General features: G+C 40.9%; 1 protein-coding gene across 2 annotated transcripts in view; it reads right to left on the bottom strand.

The window, feature by feature from the left end:
• Window positions 1–1299: 1299 nt before the first annotated feature.
• Window positions 1300–14356, bottom strand: part of best4 (bestrophin 4) — a 78908-nt gene continuing 65851 nt past the window's right edge. For both annotated transcript variants that reach the window (XM_087990531.1, XM_043699027.2), the window contains 7 exons: window positions 12722–12955; window positions 11336–11490; window positions 10204–10281; window positions 9612–9764; window positions 8126–8206; window positions 5182–5336; window positions 1300–1700 (listed from right to left, as the gene is read on the bottom strand). In XM_087990531.1, the coding sequence (XP_087846657.1) occupies window positions 1394–1700; window positions 5182–5336; window positions 8126–8206; window positions 9612–9764; window positions 10204–10281; window positions 11336–11490; window positions 12722–12955 (1163 nt within the window). In that variant the 3' untranslated portion in view covers window positions 1300–1393. The remainder of the gene's footprint in view (window positions 1701–5181; window positions 5337–8125; window positions 8207–9611; window positions 9765–10203; window positions 10282–11335; window positions 11491–12721; window positions 12956–14356) is intronic.

The following is a 14356-nucleotide window of genomic DNA, read 5'->3' on the forward strand; positions in this document are numbered from 1 at the left end:
CACACCCCCCACCAACCCAACCTCCACTCCCGCCACCTTCCCCTGCAACCACAAGAAATATAAAACTTGCACCCACACCTCCCCACTTCCCTCCAAGACTCCAAGTACAGGAATTGGGAGCTCATGTTGCAGCTGTACCGGACATTGGTTAGGCCTCAGTTGGAGGAAGGAGACCAGAAGTGCGTGCAATACTATCAGAAAGATGTTGTGAAACTTGGGCTCAAAATTTACAAGGATGTTGCCAGGGTTAAGGGATTTGAGCTGAACAGGCTGGGGCTGTTTCCCTGGAGCATCAGAGGCTGAGGGGTGACCTCATAGAGGTTTACAAAATTGAGGGGCATGGATAGGGCAAATAGGCAAAGTCTTTTCCCTGGTGTCCAGGAGTCCAGAACTGGAGGGCATCAGTTTAGGGTGAGGGGAAAGATGAGACCTACAGGGTAACTTTTTCACAGGGCAGTACATGTATGCATTGAGCTGCCAGAGGAAGTGGAGGTTGGTACAATTGCAACATTTAAGTTGGTTAAATTGCAACATTTGGATGGGTATATGAATAAGAAGGGTTTGGTGGGATAGATTGGGTTGGGATATCTGGTCAGCATAGAAGGGTTGGACTGAAAGGTCTGTTTCCATGCTGTACGTTTCACTATAAATTTAAAGTGAACATGCCCTTGTCACTTTTATCTTTTCCAAAACTTTCCATTTTGTTTCGTATTTTCTGCATGCAACAACTAAAAGTCCAAGGTGGCAGTAATAGAATAGGTAACGGCTGGGCTCCTGTGCCCAGACTGTCATCTTCATTTGCTTTTTTTTCCTTCAAACATCCCAGAGAAAGCTCTTTAGCAAGAGAGTCCCATTGGGTGGAGGTGTTTACAGAGGCAGTCCATTGGCCTGCAGAGCCTCCAGTGGCATTTTTGTATGGAGTAGGTCCTTGCTGGCCCAAAGTGGACTGGGAAACCTGTATCAGTGGAGAAGGGAAAGTTGGAGACTCTTAAGGTTTTATGTATGGCATTTGTGTACCAGCAATGCTACACTTCACTACTTTCTATTGAATGCAAATGACAAGGGTATTTGAAGTTTGGGAACAGCCAGAATGTATTTGTTAAAGGCAACTTGATTCTGCCAAGCAAGGTTCTTTGAAGCAATTGCTGGAACAGCACAGCAGGTCAAGTTTCAACTTTGATGACCTGCTGTGCTGTTCCAGCAATAAAGTTTCAACTTTGATTGACCTGCTGTGCTGTTCCAGCAATAAAGTTTCAACTTTGATCTCCAGCATCTGCAGACCTCACTTTCTCCTCTTTGAAGCAATTATCAACTGAAGTGTTTTATTTGAAGATGTCAATTAGACCATTTTAATTTTTATTGGGTTTTGATTGTAGTTAGAGGTCTTCCTTTTTTAAACATTCTGAGGAACCTTCAAGGTGACAGTACCAGTACTAGAAGACTCACTGGGATTGTTTTGGTTGTCATTCCTGGAGTCCTCTTCAGATGGAGTCACCAAATAGAGTTCATTGGACTGTAAGTTGGAAGAGCAATTGTCTGCATGCTTCCATAATAAATTTACTCCTTGATTGCTCCTCCCCAAGCTTTTGAGACTAATAGTTGGTGAGGCAGCAACATTGAGGAAGCGATTGAGTAAGGGAGTCTGTGTCTTGAATGAGTCTTGCTCGACCTGTCTGTTGAGAACCGGGCTATCAATCGCACTGAAAGATAAAGTGAAAACATACAGCATAAATTCACTACATTGTGCAGTAAAGTTATTTCAAATGTTTAATTTGGGTAGAAAGCAGCCTTTATTTCCATTCTGGTCATGATCAACCCTTGTGGTTTTGGCAACTGTGGCCAGTGTAGAATCATAATGTTTCATGCTGCAACTTGATTCATAAATTAGCCAAGATCCCAATAATGAGAAAGAGATTGATTTTTATTTTTCAGAGCTGCTTTTGCAGTTGTAATGTATATCAGTACATGTATTTGGAAAGGCATTGATTCGGGATAGTCAACATGGCTTTGTGCGTGGGAAATCATGTCTCACAAACTTGATTGAGTGTTTTGATGAAGTAACAAAGAAGATTGATGAGGGCAGAGCAGTAGATGTGATCTATATGGACTTCAGTAAGGCATTCGACAAGCTTCCCCATGGGAGGTTGATTAGCAAGGTTAGATCTCACAGAATACAGGAAGATCTAGCCATTTGGATACAGAACTAGCTCAAAGGTAGAAGATAGAGGGTGGTGGTGGAGGTTGTTTTTCAGATTGGAGGTCTGTGACCAGTGGAGTGCCACATGGATCGGTGCTGAGCCCTCTACTTTTTGTCATTTACATAAATGATTTGGATGCGAGCATAAGAGGTACAGTTAGCAAGTTTGCAGATGACACCAACATTGGCAGTGTAGTGAACAGTGAAGAGGGTTACCTCAGATTACAACATGATCTGGACTAGATGGGCCAATGGGCTGAGAAATGGCAGATGGAGTTTAATTCAGATAAATGCGAGGTGCTGCATTTTGGGAAAGCAAATCTTAGCAGGACTTATACACTTAATGGTAAGGTCCTAGGGAGTGTTGCTGAACAAAGAGACCTTAGAGTGCAGGTTCATAGCTCCTTGAAAGTGGAGTCACAGGTAGATAGGGTAGTGAAGAAGGCGTTTTGTATGCTTTCCTTTATTGGTCAGAGTATTGAGTACAGGAGTTGGGAGGTCATGTTGCGGCTATACAGGACATTGGTTAGGCCACTGTTCGAATATTACGTGCAATTCTGGTTTCCTCATATTGGAAAGATGTTGTGAAACTTGAAAGGGTTCAGAAAAGATTTACAAGGATGTTGCCAGGGTTGGAGGACCTGAGCTACAGGGAGAGGCTGAACAGGCTGGGGCTGTTTTCCCTGGAGCGTCAGAGGCTGAGGGGTGACCTTATAGAGGTTTACAAAATTATGTGGGGCATGGATAGGATAAATAGGCAAAGTCTTTTCCATGGGGTTGGGGAGTCCAGAACTAGAGGGCATAGGTTTAGGGTGAGAGAGGAAAGATATAAGAGAGACCTAAGGGGCAACTTTTTCACGCAGAGGGTGGTACATGTATGGAATGAGCTGCCAGAGGATGTGGTTGTGGCTTGTACAACTGCAACATTTAAGAGGCATTTGGATGGGTATATGAATAGGAAGGGTTTGGAGGGATATGGGCCGGGTGCTGGCAGGTGGGATTAGATTGTGTTGGAATATCTGGTCGGCATGGATGGGTTGGACCGAAGAGTCTGTTTCCATGCTGTACATCTCTATGACTCTGACTCTAAATTCCTATGGAACCATTCTGGTTGCAAGGAGTGGGGCTTTTTTGATTTTGAGTAGTGGTGCATAATTCATAATAAATAAAATTATAAAGCTAATTGGAGCTTTACTAGTGAAATCATTGCTGTGAGCTAGTTAAACCTGCACCTCTCAGAGATCCATAAATGGTCACAATGTCAACCCATTACTGAGGTCCCTGGAGTGGCCACATGCTGAAATGGTCAGGAAGCAGATGGTGACAGAAACTTTGTCAGAACTGGAAAAATTTAAGATGTTACAGGTTTGAAGTGGAAACTGAAGTGAACATGTGTTTATTGGGTGGAAGCAACAGTAATTAAATGATGAATGTAACAATGCTGGGTGCAAAGATTTGTAAATAGGCAAGAAATGAATACATTTGTAAATTTAAAAAAAACTGTTACTAGATCCTGCTATCCAGGAGCAGTCCTTTGATCTGAAATTATTAAACTCCAGTTTGAATTCGGAAGGGTATATTGAATCAAAAGGTAAGGTGCTGTTCCTGAAGCTTTTGTTGAGCTTCACCAGAACTGTTTCGGAGTGGTACACTGTTAGTGTCACTTTTGATTGACACCTTTGTTCATTTACAAGCTTCACTGAATTTGCATTTACTATGCCGAATACAGAGGAGACTGAATTGTATATGCAGCTCACCATCTATCGAATAGAAAGTACAAGTAAGTCAGTGATTCTCATGGAATGAGTACCAAGTTGGCTCAAGTGTGTGGTCAAATCTTTAGTCTATTAGGGAGTGACTCCAGAAACTAAGAATTGCATAACTCAGTTTATTACTCTCTGCTAGGTGACCAGTTTGGGCTTTTAATCTGCTTTCCTTCCAGAAAATTCATCCCAGAACTGGTGGCTTCCTTAATAATATATCATCTGGCTGTAACTAAGTAAAGCTTGATGGACCCAAGAGGTCGTATTGGATTTCCTGCTACACCAACCTACTAGCAGACTAGATCAGGGCCAGAAGTGAGTGACCCAAAAAAAAGTAGGTTTTAAAATGATCCCACTTTCCTCATGGGCAAAGATGGAGCAGTGGTGCTCCTATACTGAAGAACTGGGTATTCCAGCCATTGATCTGCCCTCCAAAGCTGATTGAGAACAGTAACCTGACTGGAAAATTGGTGGTGGATTTATAAAAGTTCTGGGTGTTAAAATGTTCTGGGCTTCATTTCTTGCCAGATACAGAAATTGGCCTGCAGTTAAGAATAAGGAATCTTAATGAATTTCTTGTTTGAAAGATTTATATGTAGTGTTGGGTTTGAGTATGTCAGTTTTTTTTCAAATTGGTAGCACCAGTATTTGAATTAGAAAACTTGGGTATAAGTACGTGGATGTAAGGGGAGATGACCCATAATTCAAATTGGCTGCTGTATTTATTGACAAAGCAAAGCTTAGTGAACTTCAAAAATTATCAAACTCTATGGGTAGCCTGAGGCCAGGTAATGGTAGATATTCTCTTTCAGTACATATGACTGACCAAAGAATCTGTTGCTTGTACTTTCTTGTCTGAATTCCTGTGCATGCATTATACTGACATAGACGCATATCAGTGAAGTGCCTCTGGATGTCCTAATTTAGGTGTGGAGAGATGCTGTCAATCAATTATACATCATAAAATGAACATAAACCTCTAGATGACATACAACAACAAAGTTAAAATATTTTGATTTTAACAAACCAACCATTAAAAAGCTGTCACTTAGCCTGAGTTGATGCTGCTATTCAGTTTGGGAGTCTGAGCTAATTAGCTTCAATACTTGTGCTTCCAGTTCTCTTAATTTATAATTGCTATTACTAGTTTTCTGTCCTTAGTCCCATGAATATATGGTTGTGGATTGCTCCCATGAAAATGTGAAATAGAATTTTACTGACCGCATGTCAAAGGTTGATCCTAAAAATGATGGTTTGTGGGTCTCGTTGGCAGTAGCGATGGTGTAAGGAGGTTGAGCTGTGGATTCATTCCAGTACTTATCTTTTTCCATGGGTGGAAGATTCTGATACATGTCATCCACAGAGAGAAAGGAAACCTACATGGAGACACCGTTTTGAATGCACAATGTTGTGTATGTGCATTCAAATATGTGATTTTATACTCAACGTAAAGACAATCAACACAGAATATTTCTTTGTAAAGTCACCATCAGACAGTTTTAATGTAGATCTAGGTGCAGAGCTCCAAAAACGTGATTTCAAATAAACCTGTTGAACTATAACCTAGTGTCATGTGACATCTGACCTTGTCCACCCCAGTACAACACCAGCACCTCCACTTCATAACATAAAATGCTCCTTCAATTTCTTGATAAACATGTCTGTTATTCTAACAACAGAAGAGCCCCTTCTGTTTTATTCTGAACATGATGTGTAACCATTATACCATTCTGCAGCACTGAATTGTGGTTGGTTTTGTGCTGAGTGCTAAAATATAATGTATGATTCTGCTGCCTGCAATCTATTTTCCTTTAAAAAGGTAACAATGCTGCATAGAAGCCAATTTGTGAAGAACCGTGTCAAAAGCAAGACAAATTCTACATGGAACTCTTTTTAATTCACACATTATGATGTGGAGGAGCCAGTGTTGGACTGGGGTGGCCAAAATTATAAATTACACACTATCCAAGTTATAGTCCAAGAGGTTTATTTGGAAGCACTAGCTTTCTGAGTACTGCTCCTTCATCTGGTGGTTGTGGAGTAGCACCATAAGACACAGAATTTATAGCAAACAATACAGAGTCATGCAAGTAACATGTTATATTTAACAAACCTTGATTGTGGTTAAGTCTTTAATCTCTTGGAATGGGTTCTGAAGAATTGGTGGGTTCTAACCCATTCTAAAACGTGAAAGACTTAACAACAATCAAGGTTTGTTAAATATAACATGTTACTTGCATGCCACTAATCGTTTCCTATAAATTCTGTCTTATGGTCCTGCTACCTGATGAAGGAGCTACACTGTAAAAGCTAGTGCTTCCAAATAAACCTGTTGGACTATGACGTGGTGTTGTGATTTGTACCTTTTTATTATTATTAGGTAGTAATACAACATGAAATCACTGATTCTTGCCTGTTTGTTTAACATCAAATCTCTATTTGATCTTCTTTACTTCAGTAAGTTTTGACTGTAATAAATTGCTAATATAACAATCTTGTCTTCCAGGTAATTGTAACACGTGAGCTGCTAGCATTTTAATTCAAACTGTAAACAGTACTATATCCACTGCACAACCACCTTTTCTCTTAGGTGAATTGAGAGACACAAAAAACTGGCAATCTAAATTAAACTGCTGATTAAATTAAAACAATAAAATAAAATTAAACCAAGGAAAGTATCCTCTGTAATTTTAAGCATTTTTGACTGATTTTATTGAATGGATCTGTGACCTTAGTTAAGACATTCTTCTTGGCATGTCTCAATTGCTCTGTTGGTATCTCCATGTTGGTATGTTGATATCTCTGGTATCATTGGGTGGCACGATGGCTCAGTGGTTAGCATGCTGTCACAGTACCAGGGACCCAGGTTTGATTCCACCTTCGGGTAGCTGTCTGTGCGGAATTTGTTTGTTCTCCCCATGTCTGCATGGTTTTCCTCTGGGTGCTCTGGTTTCGTCCCACAGAGCAAAGATGTGCAGGTTAGGTGGATTGCCATGTTAAATTGCCCTATAGCCTGCACACCCCTGGACACTAAGTGGATTAGCCTTTGCAAATGTGTGGTTACAGGAATAAGATATGGGGGTGTGTCTGGGTGGAATCAGGCCCTGCCTGGTAACTGCTCCCAGGTTAATGTTCAGCTGCTGACGTGTGATTGGTGTCATCGAACCTAACTAGAGCTGCGGTTAGGTTGGCTATGCCTCCCCTGAAAGAGTTCCAACTAGTCACCTCCAACTTCTCGCCCTTTAATAGCTTCCTATTGTCTTTGGCTTTGATTACGATAAATATGTTGCTTCTTGCCCCAGCCAATTCCCATATGATCTGGTATACCATCTTGGAGCCATTATGATTTGTTGCTTCTTGTGACCATCCCTCCACACCCCACCCTTTTCATTCTATCCATTCATGTTTATATCTCTCTCTCATGTAGCTCATCTTTGTGGCTTCATCCATTCTCCAGTGCTTCTTATCATTTTCTCATTTTTGCCTAATATTCAGTAGCCTAAGCAAAGAACATGGAGGATGTTGATTGCTTCCTGTACTTAAGAAGCAGTGTCTCCTGGGAAAGTGATGTAGAGGTTGACGTCCAAACAAGAATTGATAAAGCAGCATCTGTCTTCCAGGAACTCCACATAGTGACGTAATCCAAAACCGCCAACATGGCCATGAAACTGTGTCTCTCCACATCCATCCCAGTACCAACTGCAATCTATACCAGTGAGATGTGGAAGAGAACAGCAAAGGTGTCATGCAAGTTGGGTTTTCCACACACTGTTGCCTAATAAGATCCTGGGCAGCACTTGAGAGACAAATGAAGAAGTGGTAAACAGTAATGGGCAGAGGCACCTTCAGAACATAGACAGATTTGATTGAGTATGTGTATGTCCGGGAGTCAGAATACATGTCCTGCCTTAATGATAGTTGAATGGACACCACCAGGTGGGAAAAGAAAATAGGACCCAGCCAAAGAATACAGTAAATTGAGGGAGACCTCCAAAATGCAGGTCACTACATGTCCGGGAGTGAAAGGGATTGCAATGGATCAAAATCTTGTTGACCATAGTCCCACATGGGACTAGAGGAGCTAAGTCCAAGTATGTTACAAAGAAATCACTTGCCTTATTTGCAATACAGTAGTTAATGGTTCAACATCATGATGTTAATGTACCTGAAGATTGCGGTCAATCAGCTTGTTTGTTTCAAAATCATCATCATCCTCTCCAAATGGATTAATGATCTGTTCAGCTACCTGGCTGAGAGAAAAGGGATATGAAATCATCTTCATTGCTTTGCTAATTTAACCGTTGTTCTGTTTTTACCAATTGCCTATCTTCGTGTGAGTGCTGATGTACTGTAGTACAAAACTAATAGTTACATGCTGTTACAGCAAAGTGCAGGTCATTCTGCTAAATGTAACGCAATTGACAAATAGGGGATGTTGTTTCTAAAGCGCAAACTTTTCAAATGTGTTAGCTATAATGCGATTGCATTGCTAATACTTGTGCTATTTTTCCTGTGCAATTTTTATATAGTGTGGGGTTGCACAAGAACACAATTGTGCTATACCTGTATGTCAAATTGCTTTGTAGTTGGGTTTAAACCTGAGCAAGATTAGAAGAGGGAGGTTAGGGAAGGTGACTGCAAACAGAGAATGGCTTTAAGAAAGCACTTAAAGGTGACAAGAAATATTGAAGGACCAAGTGACTTAGAGGGAGTTCCAGAATGTGTGACAAAATGGCTGATGTCTTTCCCCTACTGTTGAGAAAGACATGCATTTACACAGTGCCTTACATAATCTCAGATGCCTCAAAAGTATATCATAGCTAATGAAGTATTTCTGAAATGTAGTCACTGTGATGTGAAGCAAAGAGAGGGGATATGCATAGTAGTTCAATGAGGAAAGGTGGAAGAGATTGCAGAGGCAGACAAAAGCCAGGTCTGTGGAGAGATTTGAAGTTTTGAGGATTTTAAAATTGATGCACCAAGACAAGACTAACAAATGGATACTGGCAAGGATTCATTTCAGAATCAATTGAATATTTAATAGCGTTGAGTCCAGGTAGAAGAAGAATCGATGAGTTGGAATTTCTTAAAGTGGAATTCAGAAGGTCTTGCAAGACTTGCAGGTTAAAATGTAGGAGACAAATTTTGGACGAGTACAGGTTTACCTAAGAGGAAGTCAGGAAATTACATTCATGGTGTAAATTAACAAATGCATGAATTATGTTAGCAAGCTGGAAATGTAATAAAACTGAGGATTTTGAGGTGAAATTTGAAAGCTATGCTGATGGCTTGGATGTAGGGACATAGAGCTTTGCATACAAATTCAATCTCAACCAGAGTCTCCGGTGGGAGCAAAGCTGGGTGGCTGCAGCCTTACCCAGTGGTGAGCTGCTAGGTTCAACTTTATGCTGCATAGTCAGTCAGACTTTGGGAAAGATAGTTAAAGGTAATCAGAAGGGATTGTTGACATTTATAAACACACTTGTCCCAGTCGTGTAACTAATATTTCTAATGGAGCAACATAAGAATAACAGTAGGAGGGTCCAAGAATGCAACTCTGCACCATATTTGTGCATGTAAAAATACCATCCAGATTCTGTATGATCTGGCCCGCTAAACACAATGTATTCAATTCAGAGCAAAGTCCTGACCTTAAGCCAACCCGCATAGAAGAAGAATTGCAGTAGAGTGAAGATAGGAATATAAAAGTCTATGTTATCTTCTTCATAACCTGGCCTTGGTTCAAGAAACTGACGTCCAATCAGACAGAAGGCAAAGAAGGAGTAGACTGCAATAGTAACCACCTGTGGAGAGGTAAGACAGAAGCAGCAGTTATCAATCATGGAATGTGGATACTTCAGAAAGGATATTTCCTGTTCCATTTCTGTGTCAAATGTCTACATTCAGGGAATTTTTGGAGGTGAACTTTTATGCGGTGCAAGTCAAATAGTACAGCATGGAATGAAAATTGACTGAAAGCACGAAACTGCTTCATCAAATTCAGAATGTCCTGACACACAGACCCACCCAACAAGAGTGTGTTGCTCTGGTAATCCAGCAAATTGGACCAGCACAGTCTCAGTTTTCCTGCTTAACCTTGAATCCTCAGGCTAATCCTAGTATTGAGACTGCTGGTCCAGCTGAGATCAAAGACTGAAGGGGGCATCTTCATTATGTGAATAGATAAAGGTAATCTTTTCGAGAGTCAATGGATCAGGAATTGGAGTTCAATGAAATTCTGACCTGAGTGTACACTAAGGGGATACTGATCCAGTCATAGTGAAATAACAGGCTGCATTTTGCCCGGTGTCGGTTCAATTCCTGCAAATGAGAAAGGGAAATATTTTTGTTAACTGATATATACAATATAAATAATAATGTGGGCCATTAGAGTTTGTGAGGCAGCTTGAAATTCATATTTGTTTCATGCTACAACATCTGTGCAGTGACATCTATGATCTAGCACTTTAAGTTAAAAATCACGCAACACCAGGTTTAATTGGAAGTATTAACTTTTGGACCGCTGCTCCTTCAGGTGGTTGTGCAGCATTCCAAAAGCTAGTGCTTCCAATTAAACCTGTTGGACTATAACCTGGTGTTGTGTGATTTTTTAACTTTGTACACTCCAGTCCAACACTGGCAGCTCCAAATCATGACTAGCGCTTTAACACATCCTTGCCAGTAATGCAGTCCTGCCACTCTGTGGCTGTGCAGAGAACAGCTGACCTTACCTACATGTGGGCTCAGCTCATTCAGATAGCTTTAGTTTCCTGGCACAATGCTCATGAGTTGCAGGATGGGGAATGGGAAACACAAGCCAGCATTTCAGCATTAATTGCAAGTCCCATTGAGCGCCAGTGGTTTCCTTAAGGAAGAAAGAGGAAGAGCAGCACAAGGCAAATAGATACGGAAATGCATGACTAGATTGCTGCTTTAAAATTCTACTGCCACATTAAAGAATAACATATTACATCACAGAAGGATTATAGGGAAGATTTTAATGAATATTTTTGTGGATGCTTTCAGTATTGCTTGTAATTTGTCAGTATAAAAGCATAAAAAAAGTGAGCAAGAGTAGGCCATCTAGCTCCCTGAACCTGCTCCACTATTCAATAAGATCATAGCTGATCTTCTCTCGCAATACACTGCACTGGTTAGTTGAAGTCTGTTGAGCCTGTTAAGCAGGCAAAAGGCTTTCAATACCCGATTAATTAAAGTAATGGTTACCTAAAACCCTTCAGGTCCCATTGCAGTAAGAGTTCCAAAGAAGAATTCTGTATTATATGTGCTACTGCATTAGAACCATTTGCACTTTACTATTGATCTGCCCACTGTTTTATAGTTTCTCACTGAGGGACTAAGATATCAGGCTTACATCCATCAACAGTCTTAAAGCAACATCATCTTGGATTCTGCCCTCTCTCCTTGCCTGGGCTGCCAGGTTTGTAAACCACACACATGGAATCCAGTACTTGTTAAAATCAGAATAGAGGCTTTCAAATTTCTTCAGTTCTTCATTGGTCATAAAACCTGCAGACAGAACCCGCAAACAGACATAATGACTGATTAGTTGAAGTCATAGAGTTGATTTGCTATTTCTTGCGTTTGGGAGTGTTGGATCATCTTGTACAATAAATGCAGGAAGATCAACAGGAGGGAGCTCAAACCCATAAGAGAATCTGTGGAATTTTCCACCCATTTCCAATTAGTAGATATTGGGCGAACACCTCACAGTTGTCTTGCTGTACTCAGTGTCCCTCAGATGCTACAGCAACTGAGATATTTGCACCCTGTCTCTGGCACAACTGCTTTCTAATATCCTTTTTGTCCAAATAACAAAACAATGTAATATGACCATCTATTACATGACTTCTGTTTTTGGGCATGTTTAAGCTTTCCTGCATCCTTGTTAATATTTTCAGTGAAAGTATCTCTTCAGATAAACTAATACCTTTGTACTATTGCTCTCCAATACTTTGCAGTAAAATATTTTTATTACATTCTTGTGGAGCTTGAAAAGACCAACAAAATGGTCAAATGTTTGAGAATAGGTGGAGGGGATACTCTACAATATTATGGCTGCAGCTCATATTTGGTTTCTCATTTACTTAACTATGATTATTTCTATGTGAGAGAGGTTATCTCAGTGGCTCAGTGATGGTTGATATCTGGTCAATGCTAAACTAGTTCCTCAGTGCAGACTTAGAGACACAACAGTTAGCATGGGAGAGGGATTCAGCCAAGTGAATGCTCCTGAAAGTTGTCCAGCTGCCTGCCACATGAGCATTTGAAGGTGGACACAGATGCTTCAGCTGTGATGCCCCCTGTGCATGAATGTCTTGCTGACTGTGATGCTGATGGTTGCACAAGTCTATTAGCCAGATGGAACTCAGAAGCCATATGGTTGTACCAATGTCACTAATGCAGTCAAGGAAGTATGCTTTGTCCTGACATTCTGTCCTGGTGTATCCTCTGATAAAATATTCGCATGTATGTCCATTGATAACATGGGTCACATTACCTGCTTGAAACTTTATTGCTGGAACAGCACAGCAGGTCAGGCAGCATCCAGGGAACAGGAGATTCGACGTTTCGGGCACAGGCCCTTCTTCAGGAATCCTGGATTCCTGAAGAAGGGCCTGTGCCCGAAACGTCGAATCTCCTGTTCCCTGGATGCTGCCTGACCTGCTGTGCTGTTCCAGCAATAAAGTTTCAACTTTGATCTCCAGCATCTGCAGACCTCACTTTCTCCTCACATTACCTGCTTCAACCACATGTTCTAACGAAGGGAATCTCTTTCGGACCCTTGTACTGATGGAGTGAAGAATGAGCACTGCAGAGAGATTGGCATATCGAATCAGCGTTCTCCTCAGCATCCGGCCCCTTTCATCGACACCATGAACATTACTGGACACCACACACATCAGCTGATCCGGAAGTGGGATATTAGTGTATTGGTTCCACCAGCGGTTAACAATCAGCGTTACATAAAAACCTACCGGGAAGGTTAAGAGTCACAGGGTATCATTAGTGCACATGCAGTATCAGACTGTGAGGGTGATGCAATGACACATTGGTCAGGCACTATTACACTTCAGTTGTTTACAGTGTATGCAATTATTTGTCTGACTGACATCACACTATTCGTCAATTAGTATTACAATAAACTACACGGATATGGTGCAAATTGCCATGAATTTGTTATTTTACTCTTGTTTTTCCCTCTTCATTTTCTTGCATAGTATTCAAGTTTTTACAGTTCAGATTGTTCTATGCCTGTAGCCCTAAGAGCAGCCATAAATTAAAAGGTGATCCCTGCAGGTGGGAATCTCCATCTCGCTCTCACTCTCCCTCTTCCTTCCATTTTCCCTGAAGCTGCTGATTTCCACGTGGCACATGGCTCCTGTCAGGAGTTTGGACCTTTAATGTACTTTTGCATTTTTCCTCCCTTGTATGCTATTTTTTAATCAAAAGATTAGCTAGAAAAATCTCAAATGAGCTGCAATTGAATTGTTCTTTCAATGGATAGATAATAAAATGATAAGATAAAGGAGCAGAATTAGGCTATTTGGCCCATCGAGTCTGTTCCACCATTCAATCACAGCTGGTATGTTTCTCAACCCCATTGTCCTGCCTTCTCCCCAGATCTTTGATCCCCTTGCTAACCAAGAACCTATCTATCTCTCTCTTAAATACACTCAATGACTTGGCCTCCCTCCACAGCCCTCTGCAGCAATGAGTTCCACAGGTTCACTTCCTCTGGCTGAAGATATTCTTCCTCAATCATGCATTCTGAGAAACAACTGAATTGATTAGTGGCTGGACTTACTGAACACCTATCAATTAATTGGCAAATAATGTCCAGTCTTCACAAGTTATCTTTGTTTTTATTCATTCAATGGGATGTGGGTATTGTTGGCTATGCCTGATGTCTGATTGCCCATGTCACCTGGGCATATTCCATGTTTAGACATGTCCATTTTTGGCAGGAAGGATTCTTCAGAGTCCATGGATTTTTTTTTCAAAGTAACAATGCAGATCACGGAAAGTGCTTTGCATCATAGGGATTAAGTACAGGTACACAATACTTTTTCCGAAATCCGAAAAGCTCCAAAATCTGAGGGTTTTTTTGTAAAGTATTTTTCTGTATAACAAGGTTGCTTGGCGTGCAAACAGGTGACCTAATTCCACACCCACTCGACCCACGGCACAGCACTGGGAGGCATCAATTGTGTCTCAGCGCTTGTATTAGTCACACGTGGGTCTGAAAAAAACTTTTTTATTTCAAAATCTGAAAAACAACTGGTCCCAAGGATTTCGGTAAAAGTATTGTGTACCTGTAGTTGTTTTCTCCTTGTTAAATAAGAAAAGTTCTGTAGGTGAAGCAATAGGTTAG

Source organism: Chiloscyllium plagiosum, unplaced genomic scaffold (assembly GCF_037043375.1).
Source record: "Chiloscyllium plagiosum isolate Xiang-an unplaced genomic scaffold, Cpla_swu_hap1 HiC_scaffold_9, whole genome shotgun sequence".
Classification (NCBI taxonomy): domain Eukaryota; kingdom Metazoa; phylum Chordata; class Chondrichthyes; order Orectolobiformes; family Hemiscylliidae; genus Chiloscyllium; species Chiloscyllium plagiosum.